The sequence below is a fragment of the Apodemus sylvaticus genome, chromosome 11, assembly GCF_947179515.1.
Source record: "Apodemus sylvaticus chromosome 11, mApoSyl1.1, whole genome shotgun sequence".
NCBI classification, from domain to species: Eukaryota; Metazoa; Chordata; class Mammalia; order Rodentia; family Muridae; genus Apodemus; species Apodemus sylvaticus.
This window is the reverse complement of record NC_067482.1, coordinates 43,968,721-43,996,271: the sequence shown is the minus strand read 5'-3', so window position 1 is coordinate 43,996,271 and position 27,551 is coordinate 43,968,721. Positions and strand designations below refer to the sequence as shown.

Genomic DNA, 27,551 nt, shown 5'->3' with positions numbered 1-27,551 from the left:
ATACTGGAGCCCTGATAACAAACCCAAAGTCCACAGGAAGCCATGGCTGGTGCTATACAACAACCTTGAACAATATCAGCCCCCTGGAGCGAACGAGGACTGGGCATCAGGATGGAAGGACCCAGGGCTCGAGGAAGGTACAATCAGATACAGACAGGGCCCCGAATCTTCTATAAACATAGGCCACTTTAGTCACATGATAGTACAAACCCCAAGAGGTCCAGCTTTGACTCAGTTTCCGAGCCTTATGAAAGGGCGTTATATCCAAAACCTCCCTGTGGCCCAGGCGAGCCTGACCCTTCTCCAGCTCCCCACCTTTTCGTTGATGACTGTCACAGTGGCGTCTGCCACGTTCATGTTCACCGAAGGCCAGGCCTCCTTGCTGGATGACGTCATGAGATTTTCTATGGCGCTGTTCAGGGTATCCATGCCTACAGACGAAAGGATGATTGGGAATCCACTCTCTAATACAGGTGCAGCTGCTCGGCCGCAGCCGCACGCAGCTGCCGTCTCTGGTGTCGGGTCATTTTATCACTTTATAATCTTGTTTGCTCAGATGAAAACAGCCAGCTTTTCTAAAAGAGAGCCATGCGCATCTCCAGGGATCCAGTGCATGTGTATGCATGCATGTGCATATATGTGGGGGGCGGGGCATGGGTGTGTGTGAGTGTTTCAGTGGGTCCTGTCTGTGAGACCATGACACCCCAACCTCAAACCTGCTCCAAAGATTGCCCAACTTCAGGGTGTTGCCTTTGAGAGCCAGGGGACAGAGAGCCAACAGAGGCCAGCATCTACCAGAGTGCCAAATACTCCTCCATCACAGTTGACATTTAGCCAGATCGAGGTCGATGGCCCCTTTACAGACACACTACATGCTGTCAGGTGGGCTTCATGGATAGTTGTAGAACAAACAAGTTTAAAACAAATTAAATCTGTTTATTGTGGTATGTGTGCGCGTGCGTGCGTGTGTCTGTCTGTGTGTTGGGGTACATGATACAGCATGAGTTTGTATATCAGAGGACAACTTTTGAGAATCAGTTCTCTCCTTCCGCCATTTGGGGTCTGAGGATTGAACTCATGCTGGCAGACCTGGCCGCAAGCTCCTTTATCCACTTAGCTATCTTGTCTGCCCAGAAATAATAAGTTTTTTTTTTTTTTGGATGTAACTCACATGGAGTTCACTCTTTTTAAAGCATGCATCCCACTCAAGGGTTTTCAGTAATTCAGTGCAGTCATCAGATCAACTTTAGAATATGTTCATCAGCCCTGTAACTCTCAGGGGGCACTCTCCACATTCCCCATAGCCTAACCTCAAAGCAACACCTTACAACTCCTAGAGACGAGCCTGTCCTTAGCATTTCATGTTAAGAATCCCCACAGAGGACTTTTTAAGGATGACTTATTTCATTTACCTCAGTGTTTTCAAGGTCATGCATGCTATGACAGGTTTCAGTATAATTTCTAACCTTTTTTTTCTTGTCATATAAAATTCCATTCTCTGAAAGTATTAATTTATTTGTTCATTAGCAGGCGATGGGCACTGGGAGTGTCTTTACTTTCCAGAATGTCACGGATAGTGCTACTATGAATGTTTTTGTTTTGGGGGGAGGATGACGCTTCTACTTTTCTTGGGTGGGGCAGAACTGCTGGGTCAAAGGTTACGACCTCTTTTTTTTTTTGGTTTTGGGTTTTTCGAGACAGGGTTTCTCACTCTTTAGACCAGGCTGGCCTCAAACTCAGAAATCCTCCTGCCTCTGCCTCCCAGAGTGCTGGGATTACAGGTGTGCACCACCACCGCCTGGCTAGGTTACAACCTTTAACCCTTTGAGGAGCTGCTGGGCTGCTTCCTAGAGATCCGTTTGCCTTATCCCTAGTGGAGCACAGGGCTCTGATTTCCCCGTGGCCTCTTCCAGGCAGGAAGACACTACAGCTCCCAGCCTTGTGAGCTCCAGCAAACCGAGCAACTCGGGTCCTGTCGCTGGGATGGGGCCTGAACGCTGGAGAGACTACTTCTGAGCCCTAGTGTACAGACATAGGGGCTCCATCAGTTTTTCCTTCCTGTCCCTAGTTGGTAAGGGCGGAGGCAGGAACCTGGCCCAAAGCTGGAAGAACAGCAGGGCACTCTACAGTCCTGGGTTGCTCGTCTCTGGAATGCTGGGAATACGGGGAATGAATGCCGGGCCCCTTTGAGTCCCTGTATGCGGGGATCGAATGTCAAATCAGGCTAGCTTTCCCTCCATTACTCATGTGATCAGGACAATTATGTATCCAGACGGTGATAGTACAGAGGCGTGCACCCCGACCCGGAGAGGAATGATACAGTGGCCTTGTCCTCGTGGGAGAACAGATGGCTCTCCTATTCGGAAGGCTTGCGAAGGTTTACCTACCGACAGGTCTGTCTACAGGTAACATGCCCAGGTACTGCACGTGGAACTTCTGCACCAGCTCCGTCTTTGGTGTTGGAAAATCTACTACAGGGAACAAAAGCAGTGTGTTTCTCAGTAGTTCAGGAGACAGTGAACACCAGCCATGTGCTTGGCATCTGCGCTCCCAGATGGCCACCCAGACCAGGACGTCTTAGCCCCGAATGTTCTGCAGGGACAGCATTTCTCAACTCCAGATGGAGGGTTTTGTCGGTCTAAACCCTACTGCTCTCTTGGTCACAGTGAGACGCTTTGGAAGGCAAAGAGCAGGTATGGTAAGTCTTTCATGTTCTAAGAAACAGCTTTTTGTGCCCTGTTCGTTAGGTGTGTCTGGTGCCCAAAGAAAGTTTAGTCACAAAGGGTACAGTCAAAGACATGTAAGAAATAATGCAGCCCCCCCTCCCCCAGCTATGAACTTACATATTTTTAAACTAGTGAGTCCTCACTCCAGGGCTATACATGAGTTAAAAATACAAAAACATAACAAAACAAAAAACTCTGTTGCCAAGAGTCTTTAATTTGTTCAACAGAAACACACACACAAAAAAGCCCTTTGTGTTTAAGGCTACTGACAAAAGCCTCTTGGAGGGCCTGGGGCACACACCCAGCTTCCCCTCCACCACCCAGGAAGAGCCTCACCATGTAGCCCAGGCTGGCTCCCACATTCCAGAGAATGGATTCTAGGTTGGGGGGTCACCATGCCCGATTTTAAGGCATATTTTTATTTTATACGTATGAAACATTTGCTAGTTTGCGTACGTGTACCACGGGCACGGAGTGACTTCCGAAGCCAGATGAGGGCTATAGGTGCCCTGCTTATGAGGCTCCGGGAGAGCTGCCACGTGGGCGCTGAGAAGTTGAACTGGGTACGCTGTAAGAGTAGCTGGTGCCATCTCTCCAGCCCTTGAAACACCAACGAAGCTGCACAACCCTGCTGTTTTGCCAGGCTGTCCAGAGCTGCAGAGGATGTGGAGGAGGAGGTGGAGAAAGAGGAGGAGACGAGAACGAGAAAAGGGAAGAGGGAATGGGGAGGGGGAGGAGGGGATAGGTGGAGGGGACGGAAAGAGGAGGAGGGAGAAGGGGGAAGCAGGAGGAGGAGGGGAAGGAAAAAGGGGGAGAAGGGGAGGGGAAGGGAGGAGAAGAGGGAAGGGAGGAGGAGGGGGAAGAGCTGGTCACAGTCACAGTGGCTGAAGACATACATACCTTGCAAAGGGACATCGAGACTCATGTTAGTCCTCTCCTGTAAGGAGCTGCAGGCCAGGGCTTTGGCATTCTTCCGTTCAGCCATAATCTAGACATCAAATGAAAGTGCAGCTTGGGTTCACGGTTACGGACCCTGTGTCACCAGCCAGCCCTGCCAGTAAAGCGCTGGAGTTGATTCCACTGGGGTTTAAACCAGTGTTGCTTCCTGCCTTCCTTCCCGGCCAGTCTCAGCATTATCCATTTCACTTCACCGGCCTCCCTTCCCAGGAAACAGAGCAACTCCTTAAGTGCTTGGAATTGCTGAGAACAGCGCAGCTTGCGCCGTGGGGGGCACCTGGGCCTTCTGCCCCCATGCTCAGGGAACAGAAAGTAACACACTTTTCTGCTGCTGTCCCATGTCTACTTTTGATACTCTTTCCAGGGCTCTGGAGACAGTGCACAGTTCAAATCCCACCACCACCCTTCCTGGCTGTGACCTTGCATAAGTAAGCTTTCCCTCTGGGTCTCAGTTCCTTCATTGAATTTAAGTCAAAGTGCGGTTGTATGTGAATTAATCGAGTCTTAGGTGAATCCAGAGGCTCAGAAATGCCAGCGGCAGCTATTGTCATTCCAGAGTCTCCCAGGCAGTCTCTCTTCCGCGAGGAACACCAACAATCACTGCGAGCAGACACCACACTCTCTGCCCTTGTTCTCTTCCAGAGAATTATACAGTGGGGTTCGGGAATTGAAACAAGCCTGGTCGCCAGTGGCCCACAAGTAACTCACTTTCAATCCTAGTCCAAGATTTTTATTGTAAGACTGGAAAGTTATTTCTCTAGGTGTGCAACCAGAGGTGATCTGGCATACGTAGGACAAATTCGCCATCGTTGGTGAGGGACTCAGACATCCAAGGATGTAAGCGGTAACCCTGACGGATCTGTTGCCCTGCACTTCCGAGGACCATTGCACATTAAGGACATGGGCTGAGCATCGCCTGCCTGCTTCTTCCCGAGCTTGACCTCACAGGCAGCTCTCCTGCCCTCCCGCTTGTCGTGTCTGCTCAGGCGGTAAAAGGAAACAGGGAGGTAGGCTCTGTCCGTGCCCTGACCCATCTTACCTTGGAGCAGATTTCGTGGAGACTCGTGGCAATGGCTTTTGCTGGTGTGTCACATCGAAACACATGGCATTTCAGAATCCTCGTGTCTTTGTCTCTGGCCACATAAGCAAAGTCCCTGGGCAAAGACAATTCACTGGGTTATTAGGAGAGGGAGCCTTCCACCCGCACGCTCCCTCGTTGGGAATGTTAACTGAGCTTCCAGCCAGCATGTCAGCGGTGAACTGCAGATGCAGATTAAAAACAGAACCCAAAACTTCAGCAGCCAGGGATGGCAGAAGCAGTTCAGCGGCAGTTAGGGATGGGTGGCTGGATGACATGACAGGGTCTTCTAAACCTAGGCTCTTGAACTTTGGGGTGGGGGACAACGCAGAGTGAACACGGAGTTCTGCAGAAAGCGTCTGTCACAGATAGGACGATGAGACAATGAACACAGAACTGGGAAGATGTGAACTGCGAAATGATACAGTGGCAAACAGCTGTCGGCAGAGGTGTAACAATGGGCTATGATGTGTGCACATGTGCATGTGTGTGCGCATGTGCACGGAGATGGGCCAGCCTCACAGCTGCCGGAGAACACTGATGGGCCATCAGAGGGAACACTAGAGCACACAGATCCTGTGGCTTGGAATACTACCAAAGGCACCTGACAGACTTTTATGAAAGGTCACACTGTAGCCCTGGGGGCAAGGCTGGCCTCCTGCATTGTATTCTTGGTTAGCTTCAACAAGTGGTCCACACTGGGTGGCTGTATGTTTTTACTAATACCCACAGTGACATTACTTGGCTTCAAAACAACCATACCACACAATTCTTGCTGCTATTAATGGAGACAGTGATTTTCCAGAGGGGGAGTAAAATGTCTCACTGTATAGCCCAGGCTGGCCCTAGAACTTCAATCTTCTTGCCTAATTTTTCAAGTTCTGAGGCTGTTGTGGGTGTGAGCTACCTCACAGAGCAATTGAATTTATTTTTAAGTTACTTGTTTTTCTCTGTATTTTTAAAGAAAATCTTTAAAGATATATTCTTGTGATGTGGCCCAGGCTGGCCACAAAAATAATAGCAGTTCTTTTCCTTCATCTCCTCAAGTGCTGGAGTATGAAAGGTATAAGCTACCCCACGGCTCTTTAAATTACTTCTCTTTCTGTAAGGACTGGTGTTGCGCTCCTGGACGACCTCACGACGCCCTAGTCAGAAGTGTGGTGTGAGGGTGAAGGAAGGGTGACGAGCCAGAAGGCTTGGCAAGAGAAGCCTGTCTCCCTGCCTGTGTGCCACCCGAAGCCTTGGAGTTGGTCCCGAACACCGGCTCCAGGCGAGGCCACCCCTGCCTGCGACCCTCAGCCTGCCCTCAGCATCTGTCCTAAGTGCCTCCTGTCCCTTCAGTGACCTCTCAGCTGGCATCTCCTACGCTGCAATCTCATGTTCCCTAGGCTGACTAGTCTGCCAGCCTGAGTCCTGTACCTGATTCCAGGATTATGGCCTAGCTCACTGGACATCTCCTGAATCCCTTGCTCCCCTTCCAGCCTGACCAGTACTCAGCATTCTAGCAAGTTCTTATCCCTGCCTTTGTTTACCCTCTCTCCTCTATTGCCATGGCTGGTCTCAGCAGCGCCCCCTCTAGGTTTCCTGTACATCTCACTCGCCAGTGAGCCTCCTGCATGTCCGCGAAGATGGCTCGTGCCTTAAGCCCAGTGCCTAGTCTCGGCCTGACCATAATAGGAATCTGTAATGTCTGTGGACTGACGCCCAAGTCTATTCCACATGTTCGTAGTGCCTATTGGGAAGGGTGGAGTTTACGTGGAGGTGGGAATGGATACCGGGGCACTGGGTGAAGGACAGGTCTGTGAAGGAGTTACAGATTTGCAGAGGGTGGGTAGACTTTGAGAGGCAAGCACAGTCTTTCTCCACGCTGTTCCAAAGCCTTCACACCCTAGTCTCAAGCGCTATAAAGGAAACACACGACCAAGACAAGCAACATATCCCTTCTGGAGACTGCGCAAGGTAGGCCGTGTGCCTGGCTGCCTCCCCAAGCTCCTGCACCCCCAGATGGTTGGTCCAGTAAGGCATACAATGTCTCACAGCCCCTCTCCTTCCAGCTCCCGGGTCTGGCTGCTGTTTCTAGGGCCAAATCTCTCCAGGTGCCCTGGGGTTGCACACAGGCGAAAGCACCCTTGACTGGATTTTAAGAGCTGCAGAAAGGCTGTGCCATCTTTTCCCCACCATTCCTTCTATCAAGGTCTCCCCTTTGTCTCTGCTGAAGAAGAGAGTCCTCATCATTCTGTATTGTGGGGCCCTCCCTCCTTTGGTGACCATTTGCCTGCTCTGCACCGTCCAGAGCTTACCCATCTACCCAGCACAGCCTTCCTGAGGCCTGCCTGGCCCTCTGGCCTACAAAGCCTTGCTTGTTTAAATGCTGTCAGTATGCAAATTCTGCTTGCTATAGCATCTCTTTTATAGATGCACAGTTCCCCTCTGTGTCTGTCCTCTCTAAGAAACAGGAAGGAACAGCTACTAGGGAACCAGATGCAAGCAAACCAGCTTCAAGCTCATTCCTAGTTCTGCTTAGTAACATCCCAAGGCAAATCTTTCTGGGTGTTGACAAGTAGAAAATCCTACATCATGAAACCTTTTTTTTCCCCCTTTTTTTAAGACAGGGTTCCTCTGTGTAGCCCTAGCTGTCTTGGAACTCACTGCATAGAGCAGGCTATCGAACTCACAGAGATCCACCTGCCTCTCCCCCTCCCATGTGCTGGGATTAAAAGTGTGTGCCAGCACTACCTAGCCATGAAACTTTTTGAATGAAATTATCAAAATGGTGTCAAAGTTGCCTTTAGCTTATGTGAACAAGGTGTATATAGAAGTAAAAGTAGAAATAGTGGTCACATTGAGTTGTGGGTCCCGTCTCATCAAGTAGATGCAAACATTCCAAGCCCACAAATCCTTCTGGCCCTGGAGAAGCAGATTAGGCCTGTGTGACCCCAGACCTGGATACTGACCCCATCCTTCCGTGTGGGCAGGGATGTTTATTTCAGCACTACGCTGCCATCAGATCCAGTGTCCTCTCCCTGCCGAGTGGTGGCTGGCAGAAGCATACTATCCTAGGGTTACTGGGGACGATGGGAGCGCCTGGGCCACTTGAACCGCCGGATCAGCTCTCCCAAGCGCCAGCTTTCTACCGTCTGCTCTTTCATGTGTAACCTCACAGGCGTAATTTTAAAGATCATTATTATTAATCTCCACTTTCTTTCGGCTCAGGGGAAGGCGACGGATGCCTCGGGGAACTTGTCTGGAATCTACATTTTCCAAAAGGAGACCGTCACAGCCTTGGGCTTTATGGGGAGGGCTTCTCACAGGTTTGGAGCGGCCTATCTCTCCCTATTTCTCCATAGTTCCCTCTTCTAGAAAAGAGCTGCTGCAGCAGACACAGTAGTGGCTTCCCTTGTTCCCCAGTGCTCTTGTCCTAATTCATGGCCTCTGTGAGAAGTGTCTTTGCAGATGTACCAACTCAGGCATCTGGAGATGCGCCTTATCTCTGGGTTGTCTGACTGGCTAAGGGGAATCCCGAGGGAAGGGAGACAACTTCTGCCTTAGAAATGAAAGGACAGGGCCAGGCCACGGGAGAGGGGCACAGCTAAGGACAAGCACGTGTACTTTCCTGAAATGACAGCCCTGCCACGTCTGGAAAACCCACTGGAGACCTCTAGTGCTCTGAGAGAATATATCATATATCTGTTACTTTAAGCCTCTTATGCCTGTGGCAGTTTGTTCCAGTAGCAACAGGAAACTCGGCAGCTGCCCCAGGACTCTCCCCAGATTGTAGTATGGCATTCTTTATATTGTTTTGAAATATCCAATTCACTTCTACAGTTTCCTCTGCTGTGGTGCATCAATGATACAAACACAGACAGATGAGGTTTCAGCCAGGAAGCCCAGTGACAAATGTCACACACTGGCCAGAGACATGTGAGCTGTGTCCTTATACCTTCTCCGGGATAAAAAAGGCAAAGAAGGCTCAAATGAAGCTCAAATGACTACAGACAAAGACAGGAAGGAGCTGCGCATCCGGGTGTCTGGACGAGCCCCTGGTTATCCGCTGCACACAGCAGAGGCTGTAGTGTTGGTGTGGCTGGAAGAATCCTGTCCCAGGACGCTATGATCCATCTCTACGGCACATTCCCCAAGGGGCGTCAGGCCTTTAAGCCGGAGCTGAGGGACCGAGCAGTAGGAGACAGGCAGAGGGGACCTGGCAGTGACCTTGGCCTTCTGGACCCAGACCTTAGACAGGGGAATTTAGGATCCTGGTTAGAACAAAACTGACCCCTTATTTACTTTTAAAAAGATCACTTCTCTCTTTGGAACTTATAAAATGCATATGAAAGCAGACAAGAAACTCCCGCGTCTGACTACTTGACTTCCACAGTCATCGAAATGGCACCAACTAGCGTGGTATAAAATTTTACCACCCTTGCCAGGGCCACGGTGCTATAGGCCAATATGCTTATACCTCGGATTCCTTCAGGTCCTTTAGTGATCTTCCTGTATTCTGAGGCAATAAAGAAACCATATTGTATATATCTGTCCATGGTCAGAGGACTCCGGAACATGGGCAAATGACCATTCTAGTTCCAGGCCCATGAACTCAGGAGACCACCAGAGGCTATGTGCCTACAAGGTGTCATGTCCCAGTTGGTCGGTAACTGCTTGGATACCGTTTAGGATGTGCAGCTGGCCTATGACACAGGGGTCTTGTAGAGCACATAGGGGTCCCTGTGGCTCAGACACTGGGATAGGCTGGTCTGCAGTAGGGACATTTGAAGAGCCACTAAAGAACCCATGTGCATTAACTTCCACAGTAATGGTATATCTCTAGACATAGGTTCCTCTGCTAGCCCCTGGCGGCTGGGCATCTCACTCATCTAAGCCATCTTCCCGGGACTCAGTGATTCACATATAAAACTACACCACTAGTCCAAATGGTCCCTAGACCCCAGTCACAACATGGCTTCTGTTTCCCACACATTCTTCTGGGTAGCTATCTGTCCAAGATGTTCTGCTTGATCCGGCTCATACCCTGTATAAGGCTGCACCAGGGGCTGTCTGTCAAAGCAGGTGTGGGCCGGGCCATTTTACCCAGAATCCTACTCCATTTGTCTCTTGCTACCGTGGGAGCTGTGGAGTTTTGTTCTACAGAGCTGGGAGTGGGAGGCTTGCAGTCGCAACCTCATGTCTCCTCCTTCAACCCCGGCAGACGCTACTGACAGGACTCAGGTCCCTCTAGCAGCCTGACGACTGAGCCCGTGTGCTTCCAAATCTTTTCTTCCGGTCCTTTTGCTGTTCTCTCCAGTAATTATTCCCCCAGAGGACCAGCCTCAGGTTGTGCCAGAGAGAAAAATGTCAGCGCTAAGACATCTTTGACAGCCTCAGATTTCTTAATGGCAAAGCGAAGAACCAGAGATTGCGTTCATTATTCTGTGCTCCACGGCGTCTCCATCACCCTACAGGGGCTTGTTCAGCCTTCACGGAACGAACGGATAAACAATCCTTTATTCAAAGGGATGCTATTAAAAACAGCCTCTCGGCTCACTCTTGTCAATCTCTCTGGCAATTCTCTTAGGGTGTGGGGAACTTACTTAGGTAATTTCTCTCTCTGCCAAATGAACTGGAGGTGTCTAAAGGCCTCTTAGCTGCTACATACATTAACTGTCCCTGCTACAGCAACCCTGGCAAGTGATGCCCAGATAGAAACCTCATTTCATTACGGAACCAGCCTGCCTTGTTGTTGTAAGGCTTCCAGTGACTAAATGAAATGTGTGTGTGTGTGTGTGTGTGTGTGTGTGTGTGTGTGTGAGAGAGAGAGAGAGAGAGAGAGTGAGTATGTGCATGTCTGTGTCTATGTGTGTGTATATGCATACATGTACACATGCATACATACATATGTACATATAGTTTGTTTCTCTTAAACTGGAAGCTCCTTCCTTGTTCTTTTTGCTGGCTGAATTGGCCTTACTTTCTGGGGAGACCCAGATCATGATGACCTCGTCAGCCACACTGATGGCCCGTGTGATGCCCCTTGACCTTTCTCCTCCTCTTTTCCATTATAGTCTCACCAAACCTCCTCTACTGGCATTTCTTACCCCACAGCACTATTAGGGGGTGTGGCCGTATTGGAGTGGGTGTGGCCTTGTTAGAGGAGGTATGTCATTGTGGGGGTGGGCTTTGAGGCCCTCCTCCTAGCTGCCTGAGGATCAAGGCAGATATCTAGAAGAAGGGAAAACGGAAGCCATGTGGTACTACATCCAATGAAGAACTCTCAGCTCCTTCTCCCTCACTGTCTGCCTGGACACTGCCATGCTTCCGCTATGATGATAATGGACTGAACCTCTGAACCTGTAAACAAACCAGTAATTATTAACTGTTGTCCCTGCGGGCTGGAGTGGTGGCTCTGTAGTTAAGAGCACTGACTGCTCTGGGAGGCAGAGACAGGCGGATTTCTGAGTTCGAGGCCAGCCTGGTCTACAGAGTGAGTTCCACAGGACAGCCAGGGCTATACAGAGAAACCCTGTCTCGAAAAAACCAAATCCAAAAAACAAAACAAAACAAAACAAAACAAAAAAAAAACCCCAAAAAACAAAAAAGAACACTGACTGCTCTTCCGAAGGTCCTGAGTTCAAATCCCAGAACCCGCATGGTGGTTCACAACCATCTGTAATGGGATCCAAAGTCCTCTTCTGGTGTGTCTGAAGACAGTGACAGTGCACTCACATACATTAAAATAAATAAATCTTCAGTCCGTTATAAAAGTTGCCTTGGTCATGGAATCTCATCTCAGCAATGGCAACCCTAACTAAGAAAGATATTTTACTCAACCCTGCATGACTGGATGACTTCCTAAGCCACACACAGTTACCCTTCCCCCAGCCGGCCTTTTTGTGGAAGCTACAAGGCAGCAGTGTGGTTCCCTGCAGAGGGGAAGGTGAGGCCACAGTCAGGAGGAGACAGACACAGGGACTTTGGCTAACTGCTTCTAGCACCTCTGGAGGAAGCTTTCTCTTTCCTTTGCTTCACATAGGGAGTTGAGCACTGGATTTTGGAATTCGGAAAGTGGGCCCATACAGAAACACAGACAGAATGCTGACAGGAATCAAACTATGGCCACGAACACCTCCAGGACCTAGGAGGCAAATGAATCCTGTTTCTAAGACTTATCTCAGATTAGACTTGGGATGGGAGGTACAGAAGACAGAGAAGGGGGCACGAGAAACTTCACTGCCCTAGATAGCACTGCCTGCTACCTGTCTTGGGCGGTATTTTTCTGTTTCATCGTACCCAACATCAGCCAGACCAGGCATGGGTATCTGGGATCTCATCAAGCTTGAGTTCTAACTTGGCAAACTTCTGTCTCCTTCTGCTTCGTCTAGGAAGATGCTGAGTTCAGAAAGGAGCAGCCCAACACCTTGCTACCTGGGGTGGACACATTCTGTACAGCCAGGGCCTCTCCGGGAACGGTCCTGCGATAAGGACTATGCAAACAGCAGCCCCGAGTTCTACCATCTGCCAGGAGTGAGGAGGATTGAACAGAAGGCGGAACGTTCTCTGGTGTACACTCTCACTGTTAATATTCAGAACAGCTGTCACAGCTGTCTCCTAGTAAGGAGTCCTGGACACAGGGGGCAGGAGGAGGGGAGGAGCCGGCAAATGCCTCGGCACCTCCCCACTGGGGATTCCTGCAGGAGCTGTGGTGCACGGAGGAAAGAGAGCTCAGGCCCAGGGTATATCCCTCCAGAAGGAGACGCTCCCTTAGTCACACCCTCTGTCAGCCCCAAACCCTAAGTATGACCCACTAGGTCCATGTTGTCTCGCTTGCCCAGCCAGTGCAAGACAGAAAAATGGTCACTAGCTACAATAGGCAGTATAGCCAGAAGGGAGCCCAAAGCACAGAGTAGACATACGTGTATGTATGTATGTATATATATATATATGTATGTATGTATGTATGTATGTATGTATGTATGTATGTATATGTCCATTCCATCAATTTGGAGGATGATATTCAGAGCACTTGAAACTGTATAAGTACCATGAATTCCATGGGTATCTCCTCTCCGTGGATAACCTCCATCTTCTCTGGCTGCGCCATGGCTACCAACTGATACTGAAATGGACTGTACTCTGGCTAACCACCCAGAAAACTTGGTAAGAGAACACAACAAAGTTCCAAATTTTCACTCTTCAATGTGTCACAGGTTCAGTGTGACACGGGGACCCAAACATATCGGTCACATTTCCTCCCCGGCGGCATGCTGAGTCATTTGTTCGGCCATTAGTGAGAGAGACCCGAGGCCTGGCAGGGTGGCTGTTGTTCTTGGTCACGTAGCCCACCACCTTCCCCGAACAGGACCAAACACGGAAGTAGGTTAGGGGCCCAGGTGCAAATGATGAGGGGAAGAGGTTACACAAGACAAGGCTCTGCCTCCGGAGGCAGAGGCTGTGAGGATGGTGAGCGATGGAGAAAGCGGTGAGTTCTGCCAGACGCATGAGATGCCAGGGGAGGGGAGAAGTGAGAAATCGCCAATTACCTCTCTCTGAATCCAGGAAGGCATGAGGGAAGAGCAGAAACAGCGGGTTAGCATCGGGACTGGATCCAGTCTACGACGCAGCGCTCAGCGTCGACATCCCACCGTGGTTCCCAGCTTTGCAGCCATTAATAGCCTTTCTGTGCTTATTTTAGCCGAACCCTACCACCCGGAGGAGTGTATTTCGAGCCACGCTACGGTGAAGCTAAGAGTTGCCAGCTGAAGTTGCAGAGGCAACAGATCAGCTGGGGGGAGGCAACCACGCTTAAAATATCACAGTCAAGTACAAGAGGCTGTTTGCAGGAAACACTGGCAGGGAACTTATCTTCAGTCTCCAGCTTCAGACCCAGCTTCACACACACACGCACACGCACACGCACACGCACACGCACCACCACCAAACATACAAAAACAATGAAAAACGATGACGCAGACACAGCCTTACCTGCTGCACAGTCCCTGGACATTCTATTAGAGCCATGGCCCTGAAACCCAGGAGCTTTAACAAAGCCCTTAGTGGGCATAGGGCAGAAATGGGAAAGAAAGAGGTAGGAGATGAAGACTTCAAGGTGTGGGCACTGAGCAGTGCCAGGGAAGAAAGGGCGTGCGGAGAGGAGTCGGGGGCATTCGGGGGTTGAGGGGGACAACAGCAAGTTCGGAGCTTCATGCTCAGAGCTACCCGGAGTTGCCAGGCGACCCTAGAGATGTCGCTGAGCCCTCTATCCCTTTCTGTTCTGTCAGAGCATTACAAAAGGGCCCAGAGGCAGCGCCTCTGGGTGACCCAGGTGCTCTGTAGAGTAACAGTCTGGAGGCAGAGCACCAGACAGCTCAGCCATGAGAAGAGATGCAGGTTCACAGGGACCTGCTCTCTCTCTCTCTCTCTCTCTCTCTCTCTCTCTCTCTCTCTCTCTCTCTGTCTCTCACACGGGCCCTACAGCTGCGGTCACCTAGGCCAGCTGAGGGTGATAGTTAATACACAGCCAAGTATATTGCAGGATGGTGAGCTAGAAGGATGGGGTGTGATATCTCCAGTTAGAGTGCCTCAGAACAATACTTTGTGTCTACTCCTACAAACCTAAGTGGAAGCTACAATGTCTCAAATGAAAAACCACTAGGAAACTAAAATTTTCAGTGTAAAGGGCTGCAGTAGGCCCGGTGGTGGTGGTGGCGGTGGCCTTTGATCCCAGGACTTGGGAGGAAGAGGCAGGTAGATTTCTGAGTCTGAGGCCAACCTGGTCTGCAGAGTGAGTTCCAGGGAGAGCCAAGGCTACATAGAGAAACCCTGTCTCAACAAACTAAACCAAGCAAAACCAAAACCAAAACCAACAAAACAAATCAAAAGGGCTGAAATAACATAGCATAGCACCAAACTGTCACCTGAAGGAGAATATTATGGAGGATGTTTGTCTGAATATTGTACAACAGGCACAAATGAATTTTATACTACCTCCATATTCAGGGAAAATCATTGAGACAGCATGGGCCAAGCACCAGCACAGGTGACCCCTCTAATGTTTAGGATTACAACAGCACACCCTATCCACTGAGCTCTGGGGTCATATGGCCGTGCAGGCCCTACCAGTAGCCTGACAAGGTCGTTACTATGGCGTTCACGGATATAGGAGAAAACAGGCTCAAAGAGTTTGAGGAACTTGGCCAAGTCATACAGCAGCTCCGTGGTGACTACAGGGTTTGTGATCACAAGTCTGTCTCGATTCTGCCTCTCAGATGCTAAAACCATAGAGCTGAACAAGTTTGCCTAAGGCAGAGCCAAAGGGTTTGACTCAGAACCTGGGTTCTTGGAGCGTCAGGGAGCTCCACTTTCCAGGAGAGACTCTCTTCCAGAGAGGCTTAGGAGGTAGACAGAGTTAGGATCTTCCGTGAGGGAGCTTACCTTCTGTCAATTCGCTAGGCTCTCCCAGTGTGCCAGGCTCACAGTATTAGACGACATACTCCTGACCCAAGTCACCCATCAGTGAGCAGGGGACAGAGACACTAGCTCAGGGCACTCATGAGAAATGAGAGTAAATGAGATGGCATTTAACCAAGACGCAATGACCTGCATTTTGGGAGCTGTTAGTACAAAATCATGTAATGGGTTCCTGCCTCAGCTAGGCTGGCGCGGGCAACACTTGGCCTTGAGGGAGTATTCAGAGGTTCTAGCAGGGGACTGCAGCTACTTGCATACTCTTGAACGGAGGATGGTCTTCCTCTGCCGGAGAAGCTCATCTTCAGTGGAGCATGCAGCTTTGGAAGGACTCATGTGGGGCAGTAAGGGAGTGGGAGGACATTCATATAGCCAGCCAGGTCAGCTGACTCAACCATGGGCACAGCCATATTGCCCTCATATCTATAGGTGGCTTCTGAGGGAGACTGACTCTCACTCGAAGGCATTTGACCCGGAAGGGAATGCTTCTTAGACTCACTGGATGTTCTTGTGCAATCTCCTCACCCTGCAATCAAAGGCAAGCTTTAGAAGTAACTTTTTGTAAGGCAGTGACCCTATGGAATCTCAAGTTTCCTACCTTAGACACAACAGGCTTAGAATGTCTTACAGCTAGTTTCTCATAATAATAATAATAATATCCTTTAGGAAGAATGTGCAAGTGATCTTTCTTTGATTCATCTTGATTTACAGCAAGAGCTTGTATTTCTCACGCCTCTCAAATGCCTGTCTAGCATATGACAACTTTGCCCAACAGCCAGAAATCTAAAGACTGAGAACAGAATGTTTTCTTTTGTGTAATAGCCTTAGCTTTTCAAAATCAGACCCACTGCAAGGGACTCATTTGAACAAACAACCCTGACCCGCAGCTGCTGTGTTTCCCCCTGCAGGAAGACCTGGGAAACATCTAAACAGAGTTAATTCTTTGGGACTTATGAGATCCTGCTTGCTTTAAGTGTTGAAGTAAAAACCAGCCACAAAGAGAGATTTCAGGGGAGCTCTGAAATGTTCCTGGGAAACCGCACGCATGGAGTCACAGACAGCAGTAGCTGCTCCCCCGCTTGGTATGTTTGCTAAATGAGAGACATCAACAAAACCCCATTGCCCAGAGCTGGGCTTCACAGGAGATGAGCCTCTGAGAGAGGAGGAGGCCAGACTTCGTCAGCGGCAAGCCTACTCCCTTCACAGTGTATATGACGCCAGTGGGAAGAATCAAGTCGCAAGACTAGTCCCACTGAAGTGCTCACCAGGGCTGCCTGTGGAGCAGGCTCTGCCGCGGCTCCTCAGAAAAACAAATGCAGAAAACAGGCAATGTTTTCCTCAACACAAACCTCAGACAGCAGAGCTACTTTGTCATGTGCAACTGGCATTCCTGAAAAGCAGCAACAGGCACGGCACACCAGAGCAACATAGCACAGTATGGTTCTTTGAACGAGGATGTCATCATCTGTGCCCTGGGCAAGCTACTCCCTACTCACGCAAAAACACAGCCGCCCCTTTCTCACGCCCTGGGCTCACAGGACAAGGTCTCTGCTATGGCCCTGCTTGTCCGCTATGGTGGAACCTGTACACGTGCTTTTTACAATACTTCTCTTCATCACCATGAGTCTATGGAACCCCTGGATGCAGAGTCGCCATTGCTCATGTGACAGTGGGCTGTGGGGATAAAAGTCTGGTTTTTGCACCTGACAGGACAGTCCATTTCCCTGCCTAGTGTCGTGTCCGTAGTTAATTGACTTTTATTAGCTGTTTGCCCTCGATTACCATGTTCTCCAGCTTCATCTGTAATGTGGGCGAACCAGTGAGACACTCATCTTCACGGGGGCAGAACCATGTCTGTGCTGATCCACAGAACTCCTGAGCAGGTCTGCCCCCCATAACTTGTTTTGGGTCACCACCTGTGTTGGAGGTCAGTTTTGTGACCTCAAGTAAGTCTACAAGGAGGGCCTGCCTCACGGTCAGTTCTGGAGCGGATGGAACCGGAATGGCCCAGCAGACCCCTGGGGACTCTCCACCTCAGAACTGAAGTGAACAACAAGTTTATGCAAATTACCCATCTGGTTTCTGGCGACATTCCCACGTTTGAGCTCAGGGGCAGGCTTTCTTTCCTGTGGCTGAAGATGACTGAAATACCTGCCTCAAACTAGAGACACTGTCCTCTCTAGGACGGGCTCCTTCCCCAGCTATGGCTACCAGCCCCAGCCCCAGCGGCAGCCATTAACCAGGCCAGAGAGGGAAAGTGTGCCTGAGGATTTATAGTGAGGCAAAGATAGGGAAAGTCAAAGCACATTCTTCTCAACAAAGGATTTCTCCAGACTGTGGGGAGACGGCACAGTGGTTAAATTGGCAGCTCACTGATGGGGGGAGGAGGTATGTTTAAAAGCAAACAAGAAATGGGTGTCTTGTTTTGTTTTGTTTTTTCCTCCCAAGTGTATCTTGTGAAGAAGGGCTGAAGAGTTCTAGCTTCCCTCTTTGCACAGCATTACAGACCAAAAAAAAGAAACACAAAGCTCGCCTCTCTGACTGAGAGGAAATTTAACATTTAGTTTTCAAATGGAGGGTGATTCATGACACGCCCCAGGTTCGAGGGAAAAGTTGAGCTCATTAAATAATATATGTCATACATGAATGGTGAAGTCATGGCTTTCATTTTAAAAGCAGAGACAGTAAAACAGAAGGCACATGCCACCTAGAAGGCTTCTATCTGATCAGGCGAAGGAGTGTACGCTGTTTGATGGGAGATGACAGCTCTCCACACTGTGTAAGAAGCACCTGCAGTGTAAAAGCACCTGGTGACGACTCCAAAATGAAGAGGTGCCGTGCAGGGATGCAGATTGTCCTTAGCATGCACAGAAAACAAAACCAGGAGCCCAAAAGCAAAACCACGCTCTGCGTGTAGGTAAATGCCTTTCTTCCGTATACCCACTTCTTTGGGTAGCTAGGAGGAATATTAGGGTAAATAACACACCAAATGGTTTTTTACCATCTCTTACTTAGATGCAAGTATTCTTGATAATCTATAAATTTAATAGTGCCTAAAGAAATACTGACAACACTAGGAAGAGTAGTCACTGCTGTTGAAATAAGCACAGGTAGTCTCTGGTCAGGGGCATATTTTATAAAAGGGAATCCAACGTCTAGAAAACTTAGGCTAACTTGCTTCAATCCCGAAACTAGCAGGCCGCCATTTATCCAGGAGAGTCTGGGCTACACTCAAGTGAGCTCTTCCCTGTTCTGTGTGGGAACCTGAGGCCGGAGCATGGCTCCAGTTAGCCGACTTTGCTTAGGGCCCTCTCCTGTAGGAGACGTGGCCTTGGTTCTTGGGTCGGTCTCTCCCTTTCTCCCTCTTCCTTCTCTCATTATCCGTGTCTCTGCCTTTCCTTGTCCCCACCAGATTATGGTTCTTCACTGCTAGGGCCAACAACAGTAATTACCTGCTGTGGCCTTGTCTTCTCCCATTACTCTCCAGCCTACAATCACCCCCAAATTCTCTGCCTTCCCAACCCTGCAACCCTGGGTTCCCAAACATACCAGTTTCTTCCTGCTTTGGACTTTTTTGTCTATTGCCCATCACCACATGTTCTGTGCAGGTTCCCCACCTTCTGTCAATCACCATCGCCCCTAACAGGCTCCACTATCCCCAGTCACAGCAAACTGGGGCCATATGAATTGCCCTGATTAGATACTCATAAGTCCCCCCCTTCCCTCCTGCCCTCCCCAACTAAAACATTAAGTCCATGTGAGCAGGGGCCTTTCACCTCAATTACCCATCACTGGCTGGCATGGGGAAGGCAATCAACAAGCCCTCTGGAATGACTGAATAGCTTGAACAGAGAGCATACATGCCACTCCCTTGCCAGCCTTAGGTATGCTGGTGGGAACCTAAGGGAGCTCTGCCTACACAGCTGGCTGGATTTCTCTTATTGTAATTCACAGACAGTCCCTTAAAAATGACTTCAGTTCATCTCACATTTTCATGCCATCTGAAGTCATGTTATAAGACATCCACTTCACTGCGATGAGCAGGAGGCAAGTTCTTGGAAGTTCATTAGTCTCTTGTGACTATTTGAAAGCACAGCACATCTGTACTCTTTCTCCAGCAACAGTGACAATGATGTTTCTAGGGTCCCTAACCAGATTCCTTCTTTGGGACATCTGTCTAAACAAAAAACAGTTCCTCTGCTCCTACAAATCAGTATGTAAATTTCCCCCATATATAGATTTCTATCAAGATTTATTGGCTCCGCAGAGAAATTTTCTTTATGTTTGTATTCTGAGAAATAAACTTTAGCTTGTTACCCAGGGAAAAGAGCCAAGATAACACATGTACAGAAGCAAGGAAGGGTAGAAAACTGTGGAAGATCCTGAGTGCATCACCCCTGAGGGCACAGGATCCCAGAAAGAGTCTCATAGTGTGATATGTTTATGTGCATCCTATATAGTAAAGCTTACTTATTATTTCTAAGCTCTCTCTCTCTCTCTCTCTCTCTCTCTCTCTCTCTCTCTCTCTCTCTCTCGTGTGTGTGTGTCTGTGTGTGTGTGTGTGTAAGTAAATCAGAGGACAACATGCAGGACTTGATTCTCTCCTTCCACTAGGTGAGCACTCTGGGAATTAAATTCAGGTTGCATGTGTGTGTGTGCATGCATGCATGCATGTGTACACACTTTCTCACTGTTTAGACTATGTGCATGTACACACACACACACACACACACACACAAATACATACATACATTTTTGGGGGTGGTTGCACTTGAGGTTTGGCTTAGAGCCTTGTGTGTGCTGGAAAGGGGCTCACTCTCATTTTGAGCCAGGTGCTTGCTAAACTGCTCAAGCCAGCCTTGAATTTTGGATCTTCCTTTCTCAGCCCTCCAAACAGCTGGGATTACAGTCAGTCAGTCAGTCAGTCAGTCAGTCAATCAATCAATCAATCAATCAATCAATCATCAATCTCTTTTAAGAAAATAAAATGGCAGTGGTGTCAACACATTACTTCAGTTTTACTTCGTGAGTCTGCCTTTCTGTTATTACTTGAATTTGTTGATATTTGGTAATTCAAAAGACACGCCATGTTAAGAAAGAGTGTGAGATTAAACAGCCTGATCTGCAGAAATTCTTTTTGGAGGTTGTTTTTCAGAGCTGGATAAAGATAACTGGGCCTTCTGACTTACAACTACAGGACCAAGAAAACAAAACAAAAGCAAAAAAAATTCAATGTTCATTTCAGCAGTCACTGTGGGTTATTTTTTTTTACTTGTGTGTTCTTAGATCAGCAAAGTATGATCTGCCACAAATGTATAGACCATGGTGACAGCAATCCTCTTAGGTGTAGGCTAAGGCTGTATGTGCTATAGGCAAAGTAGCTTACTCGGAGGTCACAATGCCAGCAAAGACTAAACACTGACTGTGTGGTCTTCCCAGGAAGAGCCTGTTCTAGATAATCTGATTCAGCAGGGCCATGTATGAGGTAGACACGTGTGTACTGAACGGTTTCTAGAGCACCCAGTGCAATAGAGAAACATACAGACGCCTGCTAAAGAAATTATTTAAAGTTTCGAGATAGTAACTGATCCTAGCACCACGATCGTATCAGCGGACCAAGCGTGAGGCCCGAGGGCAGGGACTAGAAGAGTTCTTATTATAGACAGGTGACAGACTCCATCCATGAATCTAGGATACTGGTCCATCCATGAGTTAGCTCATTTTGGGTTGCTAAACAATATCAGAGACTGGGTACTTTATACCAGAAAAGAAGTTTATTTGGTTTATTGGAGGTCCAGGGCGTGCCACCAGCTCAGCTCTGGTGACAGTCTTTGGCTACATTATATATGGTAGCAGCATAGGATCACTTGGAGGACAAACAGGAAGCTGGAGAGATATGAGAGAGGTCCTAGGCTCACTTCTAAAATTCAGCTCTTATAGGACTTCCTGCATTAATAACTTACAGGATGTTGCCCTATGATCTAATTTCTTTGCTCTAGGACCTAGGTATTAAAGGCACATTACCTTAACATCAGCCAAGCATGGACCATGCTTCTAGCACATGAATCTTGATGGATAACCTTAGAGTGTAACTACCATTAACAACTAAAATGTAGGAACAGAAGATTCTCCAATTTGTAAATCCTCTAGGCAATAAAAAAAATCCAGCTGTGGACAGCTCAGCGATAGACACAAACCCTGGGTTCAATCTTAGACTGTCTGTCTCTGTCTCTCTCTCAAACATATATACCACACACACACAGACACACACACACACGCACACATGCACGTACATGCACACACACACAGAGACAGAGGGAGAGGGAGATGGAGAGATATTAATGGAATTCCTACAAGTCCACCCTGAAAGATAACATCGATGTGGATCTTTAATTCTATCACTTTTTTTTAAAAAAAATGTCACTAGCAGGCTGTGACACTCAAGAGTCTTTCAAGGGGGAAGGGATGAAGGCGAGAACATGCCTGACCCTTGAACTCAGCATGTGCAGGTAGCCTGGCAAACAGATGCGTGCTCTGACGTGACAGAATCAGGCCAACCCGGCCCCAGTCGACAGCCTCGCTTTTGGCAGCTGCTTTCTGCTTTCTCCTATCATAATTATTTCAACTGTCATAATTTATTTATTCCCCCCCCCCCACACACACACACTTACAAGTTGTAGGGTAACCAGTCCAGGCTTCTACATCAGAAAGCCTGGCAGCCGCCCTCACTCCCGTGCCTTCCCAGCTGCTAGAATACTGACTGCAGACAGAATGTTTTGTATCCACATAGTTTTGCAAAACTAAAATGATTTTCAAAACCCACATTTCCTGTCACAGTTGCCCTCGACTTTTGGGTTTATCATTCTGCAGTGAAAAGGAGGTTAAGAGAATTCCTCCGGAAACTAAGTGCAAAAGGTCCTCACTTAGAGTGACTCAACTCGACCATTTTTACAGCTTTCTGAAGGAGGGAAAGCGAAGACGCATTGGGTCGAAGCTGTACTGTGAATTTTGATCTTTTCTCAGGTTAGCAATATTTGGTACAGTGGTCTCTTGAGGTGCTGGGCAGTGAGCTATGGCTCACAGTCAGTCATGTGATCAAGATTAAAAAAAAAAACCCAAAAGACCAACTATACAGCGTGTTGGCTGGCTAGGTAACAATGGCAGGTAGGGGCTGGAAAGGCATTTTCTGCTTATAGTATTTTCAATCTAAAATGGGTTCACAGGGAGGCAACCCCAGTTTAAGTTGAAGAGCACCCACACTTTGTTTCCCTATTCTTCAAAGACTACGTCCTTCTAGCTCCCCAAATGCTAGTGAATTTTCGGCGAAGCTGCTAGCGGAAGTCCAGCCTTTTCATTTGACATATCCATAGAAAAGTTTTAATTATCAGTTGTTAAAAATATAGAAAAGGGGAATTCATCAATGGCTCCTTATAAAACTGGGAGCAAAGGTAAATAATTTTATATGTAGGTTTAAATTTCTTTGCCAACCTCCCCCTTTATTTTGAATTTTTATTTTTAATCCAGAGCAGAGAAAAAAAAATAATGCTTGCTGTCTGATAACAAGTAGAGAAAGACAGTCAAGAGCACTGAAGGGTAAAACGTGGAGGAACAGTCAGATGTGTAAGAGTCCACTGGGTACCCGAGTACTCATCTGCACCGCAGGAGACAACGAAATGAAGTCAAGGTCTCGACACAACATAAATTTAAAGTGAGTCACTCCACTGCTTAATAACTCTGTCCTTGAACAATCATTACTTCCATTAACATGCATTCCCAACAGAAAAAAGCCAATGAATCCAGATCACCGCCTTCCTGCTTCTTCCGCATTCAAGCTGTCAGTTCGGAATCTCCAGCAACCCCTGACCTTGTTTCTCTTCATGCCCTCCATATGTGGGATCCTGCCTGGACAGGACGGGCTACCCTGACCCTTTGCTCCCAGGATCCTTTCCCGACAGCCCTCCTCTCCAGGATCTTCGTGGATGAAGTAGGTCAGCCATTGGGATTCCTTCCACCAAGAGGTCTCGTGACCATCCAAACAAAAGTGAAATCTGCAACCATGGTTCTAAGACCCTGCTTGACCCTATTCCCACCTGTCTCTTCTGCATGCACACAGACCATTCTGGTCTCCTTAGTCCACCTTCTGTCATGCTGTCCATTCCAGCCTTGAAGCCCAACTCAAGCCTCACCTCCTAGGGTGGACCCCCTCCACTGAGTTGACTACTGTCTGCTAAGGCACGCCATTGACTATCTCACGGAAGCCTATATGATCTTGCTCCTAGAGTTGTTTTCCAGGTTCTTCTTTGAGTATTGATTGTCTCATTCTCTGTGCACTTCCTGAAGTGTCTGACTCATGGCCTCTCTATAGCTGTCAAACAGACTAACTTATGGATTATAACTAAAGATTGCAATTAAACTCTAAAACAGACACTGAAGAATTTCTATCTACATTTGTTCATTTGTACATCTAAAAGTTCTAAAAAAGTATTTTATGAGACACAAGTAACATTTGAAGGCACAAGATCCAATGTCTAAGAACTCAAAATTAAAAAATATGAAAAAAAGCCGTGGTTTGTGTTAACCATTTAGTATATCATAGTCTTCTGAGATTGAAGACTGAAAACCCTGATGAATATGACGTTATCTGGCATTAACCTTCTCCCCACATTGGTGCATCAAGAGTATAAATACATTTGGGGTTCCCACCCTGGAACCCATCTGGGCACGCTGAGGACTGTGGGAGACATAAGGTTTGCTTCATTTGTTCGTAGTGCAGGACGAGATTCATTTTTCTGGTGTTTTGTTCAGGATAAAAGCTGCTCAGGTGACAGCAAGGGACGGCATGAATGATGGTCTCTGTAACAGATTACAACTGCCACAGTTGAATGAACAATACCACGCTCACACCCTCAGAATTCGGTCCAGCTCTGCTCACAGCCTAGGCTACTGAGAGGATCTGTGCTTGGTAGAGGGGAGTTCAAGCCTGAGAGACCCAGGGACCGGACTTATCTCTCCCTGTCCTTCTCTGAGTGGAGATGGCTCAGGTTCCATCTGTTTTTGCCCACTGGGCTCGGCTACCCTCATAGTGCAGGGGTCAGGGCTCAGGGTCATCCACCCTGCTGTCTAGGGATGTCCAAGCTCAGAAGACCTAAAATTGGCCCCATGACAGCACAGTGGGAGTCGGAAGAAGTGGAAGGTTACCCGCTATGCTCACTACAAGAAGGCACCCACTATTCTAACCTCAAGAAGACACCGACTGTGCTCACCACAAGAAGACACCCACTGTGCTCACCACAAGAAGACACCCACTGTGCTCACCACAAGAAGACACCCACTGTGCTCACCACAAGAAGACACCCACTGTGCTCACCACAAGAAGACACCCACTGTGCTCACCACAAGAAGACACCCACTGTGCTCACCACAAGAAGACACCCACTGTGCTCACCACAAGAAGACACCCACTGTGCTCACCACAAGAAGACACCCACTGTGCTCACCACAAGAAGACACCCACTGTGCTCACCACAAGAAGACACCCACTGTGCTCACCACAAGAAGACACCCACTGTGCTCACCACAAGAAGACACTCGCTGTGCTCACCACAAGAAGACACCCACTATGCTCACCACTCTAACCCCAAGGTTTAGTGCCCTGAAGTTCAATACTTGTTAAAAAAATAAATGATTCCCCACTGTTTAAAAGTGATGAGAACCAAAAATAATGTGTGCACTGTTATTTATTTATTTATTTAAAGTGGGATTCCCATTGCGGAGTCCGAAACCATGGCTCCTTTTTTTTCCCCTAGACAGTGGCTGATGTTTGATGGAAAGTCTCTCCCTGCTGCTCGGTTTGATTCCCATCTCATTTTTGAGGACACAGTCATAGGTAATTTTACAAAAGTATAGGTAAAAATGTAAAGACAAATTTAGGGTTGGCTTTCTTGACACCACTTTCTGCCTCTAACTTCTCTCAGAAGATCTCTAGACATTTACTCCTTTCCAAAAGCAAACAACTAAGACAGAAGTAGCAAAGATCAGGATGTTAGGTAGAAAACTTACAAAAATGCCCTTGTGTCAGAGCAAGGCTAGAGGACAGACTGAGTGCTCAGTGGTCTGGGAAAACTAGAGGAAATCAGGCAGAATCCCCCCTAACTCCCTAGGCACGGAGGGACAGGCAGGCAAAAGACTAATGGACCGCCTCCTCCTGTCTCCTCCCACCCAAGCAGTAATGAAGATTCACAGCTACACATTCATTAGGGGATCGATAGACGTGCCTGGTTACAATATTGGGACAGAGAAATGGGTAATTGCTAGAAAAGGCGCAGATTCCTCAAGAATTTAATCAAGTATTGCAAGCAATATCTAAACCGTTGTGTTTTTCTTTTTCAAAACCACTACTTTTTCAATGCCAAGCACATGCACGTGACAAGTTGGCTGTGCATCCACATTTTGGGAATTTCAGGCATTTTCTATTCACGGAAATCATACTAATATTCTGCCACATAAATGAAATTATTTGGAAATGAGGTTTTTCTACACAAAGGATACTGCCCTTAATTCAAACACTGCATTTTTTTTTTTAAAAAAATGTAGCATTTTTGACTTCTAATTTAGAAAAGATGTACACGAACATTTCCCGGGGCACATGTGAGACGAATACACTCAGCCACAGGACACTGCTCATCACAGAAATGTCCGGGCGCAGACCATCTACAGTCCAGCACTTTCCTGCACGATGGTAAACTGAGATCAAAGGAATGCTTCCCACTCATTTTTCTCTAGAGTGGTAGGAAGACCCCCTCCTCAGACCAGCTGGCTGCCTTTCTCCAGGCATCATGCATGCTAAGCGTGCACCGTGGACAGGGAGGCTACAGCCTTTGTCCCGCGTGTCTCCAGGACCGACCTCGGTGCCTCCAAGCCCAGTACCCTATGCACCTGCAGACAAAGGCGTGCCATCCCTCTCCAACTTCCTCACCTTGAGTTCTCGGTCTACCAGTTACCGGGGCGGAGGCACTGTCCGAGGCTCCAGGACGGGGACCTGGTACCCTAGCCAAGCCAGCTGCAGAAGCAAGCAACAGCAGCAGCAGCAGCGGCGGCGGCGGCAGCGCTTCCATCTCAAGTTCAAGCTAGCTGCTTCCGCGCCGCCCCGTGCTGCCCCGCCCCGCCCGCGAGGCCACTGTCTCCCATTGGCTGCTGAGCCGCTCCTGCGGTGCTCCCGCCAGGTGCTCAGGCCTGATGCTTCCGCAGGTACTCCAGCTGCAAGGGTCTTTAGACCAAGGGTCTAAATCCGCCACCCCAGACTAGGTTCTGTGACTAACATTCCCCTTTGTACAGTCTCGGGGCTTGTAAATAAAGTTAATTCTGACCCCATTTTGTGTGTGTGTGTGTGTGTGTGTGTGTGTGTGTGCCTGGCAGAGAGCCTCCACGACAGACTCTTCTACAAGTCATAAAGTGAATGAAATGAATAGATTTCAGAAGGGAGCCCAAGGCGAACTGGGCTGGACGGAACATTTCCAGACTACCTGCTAATCTGCACAAAGCCCTTACAGCAACTCACTTCCCCAGCCCTGCTGCAGGCACCTCTTATGAAGCGCTGACTTGAAGCCAGGCTCACCCTGGCACTTCTGTCATTGTCATTTCTAGCTGACAGCCCTTCCCCCATCTACATGGAAGCAGAGAAGTGTCCAGTTGGCTAAGTGACAGCATTTTAAATGGGACTGGCGGTCAAAATAGAAGTTTGAGAGGAGGAGGCACGCTCATTTGCTGATTACATTGTGTGCACAGAATACTTCCTTTGCCTAATTGTGCTGGGCAAGAATAAGTTATTTGATTGATTAATTAACAAAATGAAGTAGAAGATTGGCTGCGTTTTGTTCAGGCCCCCCTCCCCCCACATACACACTCCTTGTGCAGAGAAAAGAAAACGGGAAACAGACACAGAAATGAAGTAGTGTGTTAAACTCGGAAGTCGTCTGATCTGGAGACACACAGCAGGTGCACTGGAATCTCTTAATGTTCCTGTTTTAAAACAGGACCAAACATTTACTTATCTGTTCAATATTTATGATATGCATATGTTACGCACCAGGATCCGTGCTGACGATTCCCTTTCCTGGTTAGCAGGTGTCTCTGCACAGTGCTGTTCGCTTCATAGTGATCTGAGTCTACACCTGTGTTACCTCTGTTTCTAAGATTTAACTCAGAATCAGCTGCTTGGTACAACTACAAGGTATGGATGCAGCCCACCTGAAGGTGGCGCTGTGGGCGATTGGAGGGTTGGGGTTCAACAGCCAGGGCTGCCATCACCAAGGCTGGAGAGGAACTGATTTCCG

General features: G+C 48.3%; 1 protein-coding gene across 11 annotated transcripts in view; it reads right to left on the bottom strand.

Annotated features, from left to right (window-relative positions):
* The window catches only part of Apbb2 (amyloid beta precursor protein binding family B member 2), a 314,642-nt gene that overhangs the window by 9,969 nt on the left and 277,122 nt on the right, over nt 1–27,551 (bottom strand). For 8 of the 11 annotated variants that reach the window (XM_052199523.1, XM_052199526.1, XM_052199524.1 and 5 more), the window contains 4 exons: nt 4,723–4,837; nt 3,627–3,714; nt 2,388–2,471; nt 316–431 (listed from right to left, as the gene is read on the bottom strand). In XM_052199523.1, coding sequence (XP_052055483.1) covers nt 316–431; nt 2,388–2,471; nt 3,627–3,714; nt 4,723–4,837 — 403 coding nt within the window. The other 3 variants (XM_052199528.1, XM_052199522.1, XM_052199529.1) reach the window with 2 other exon arrangements.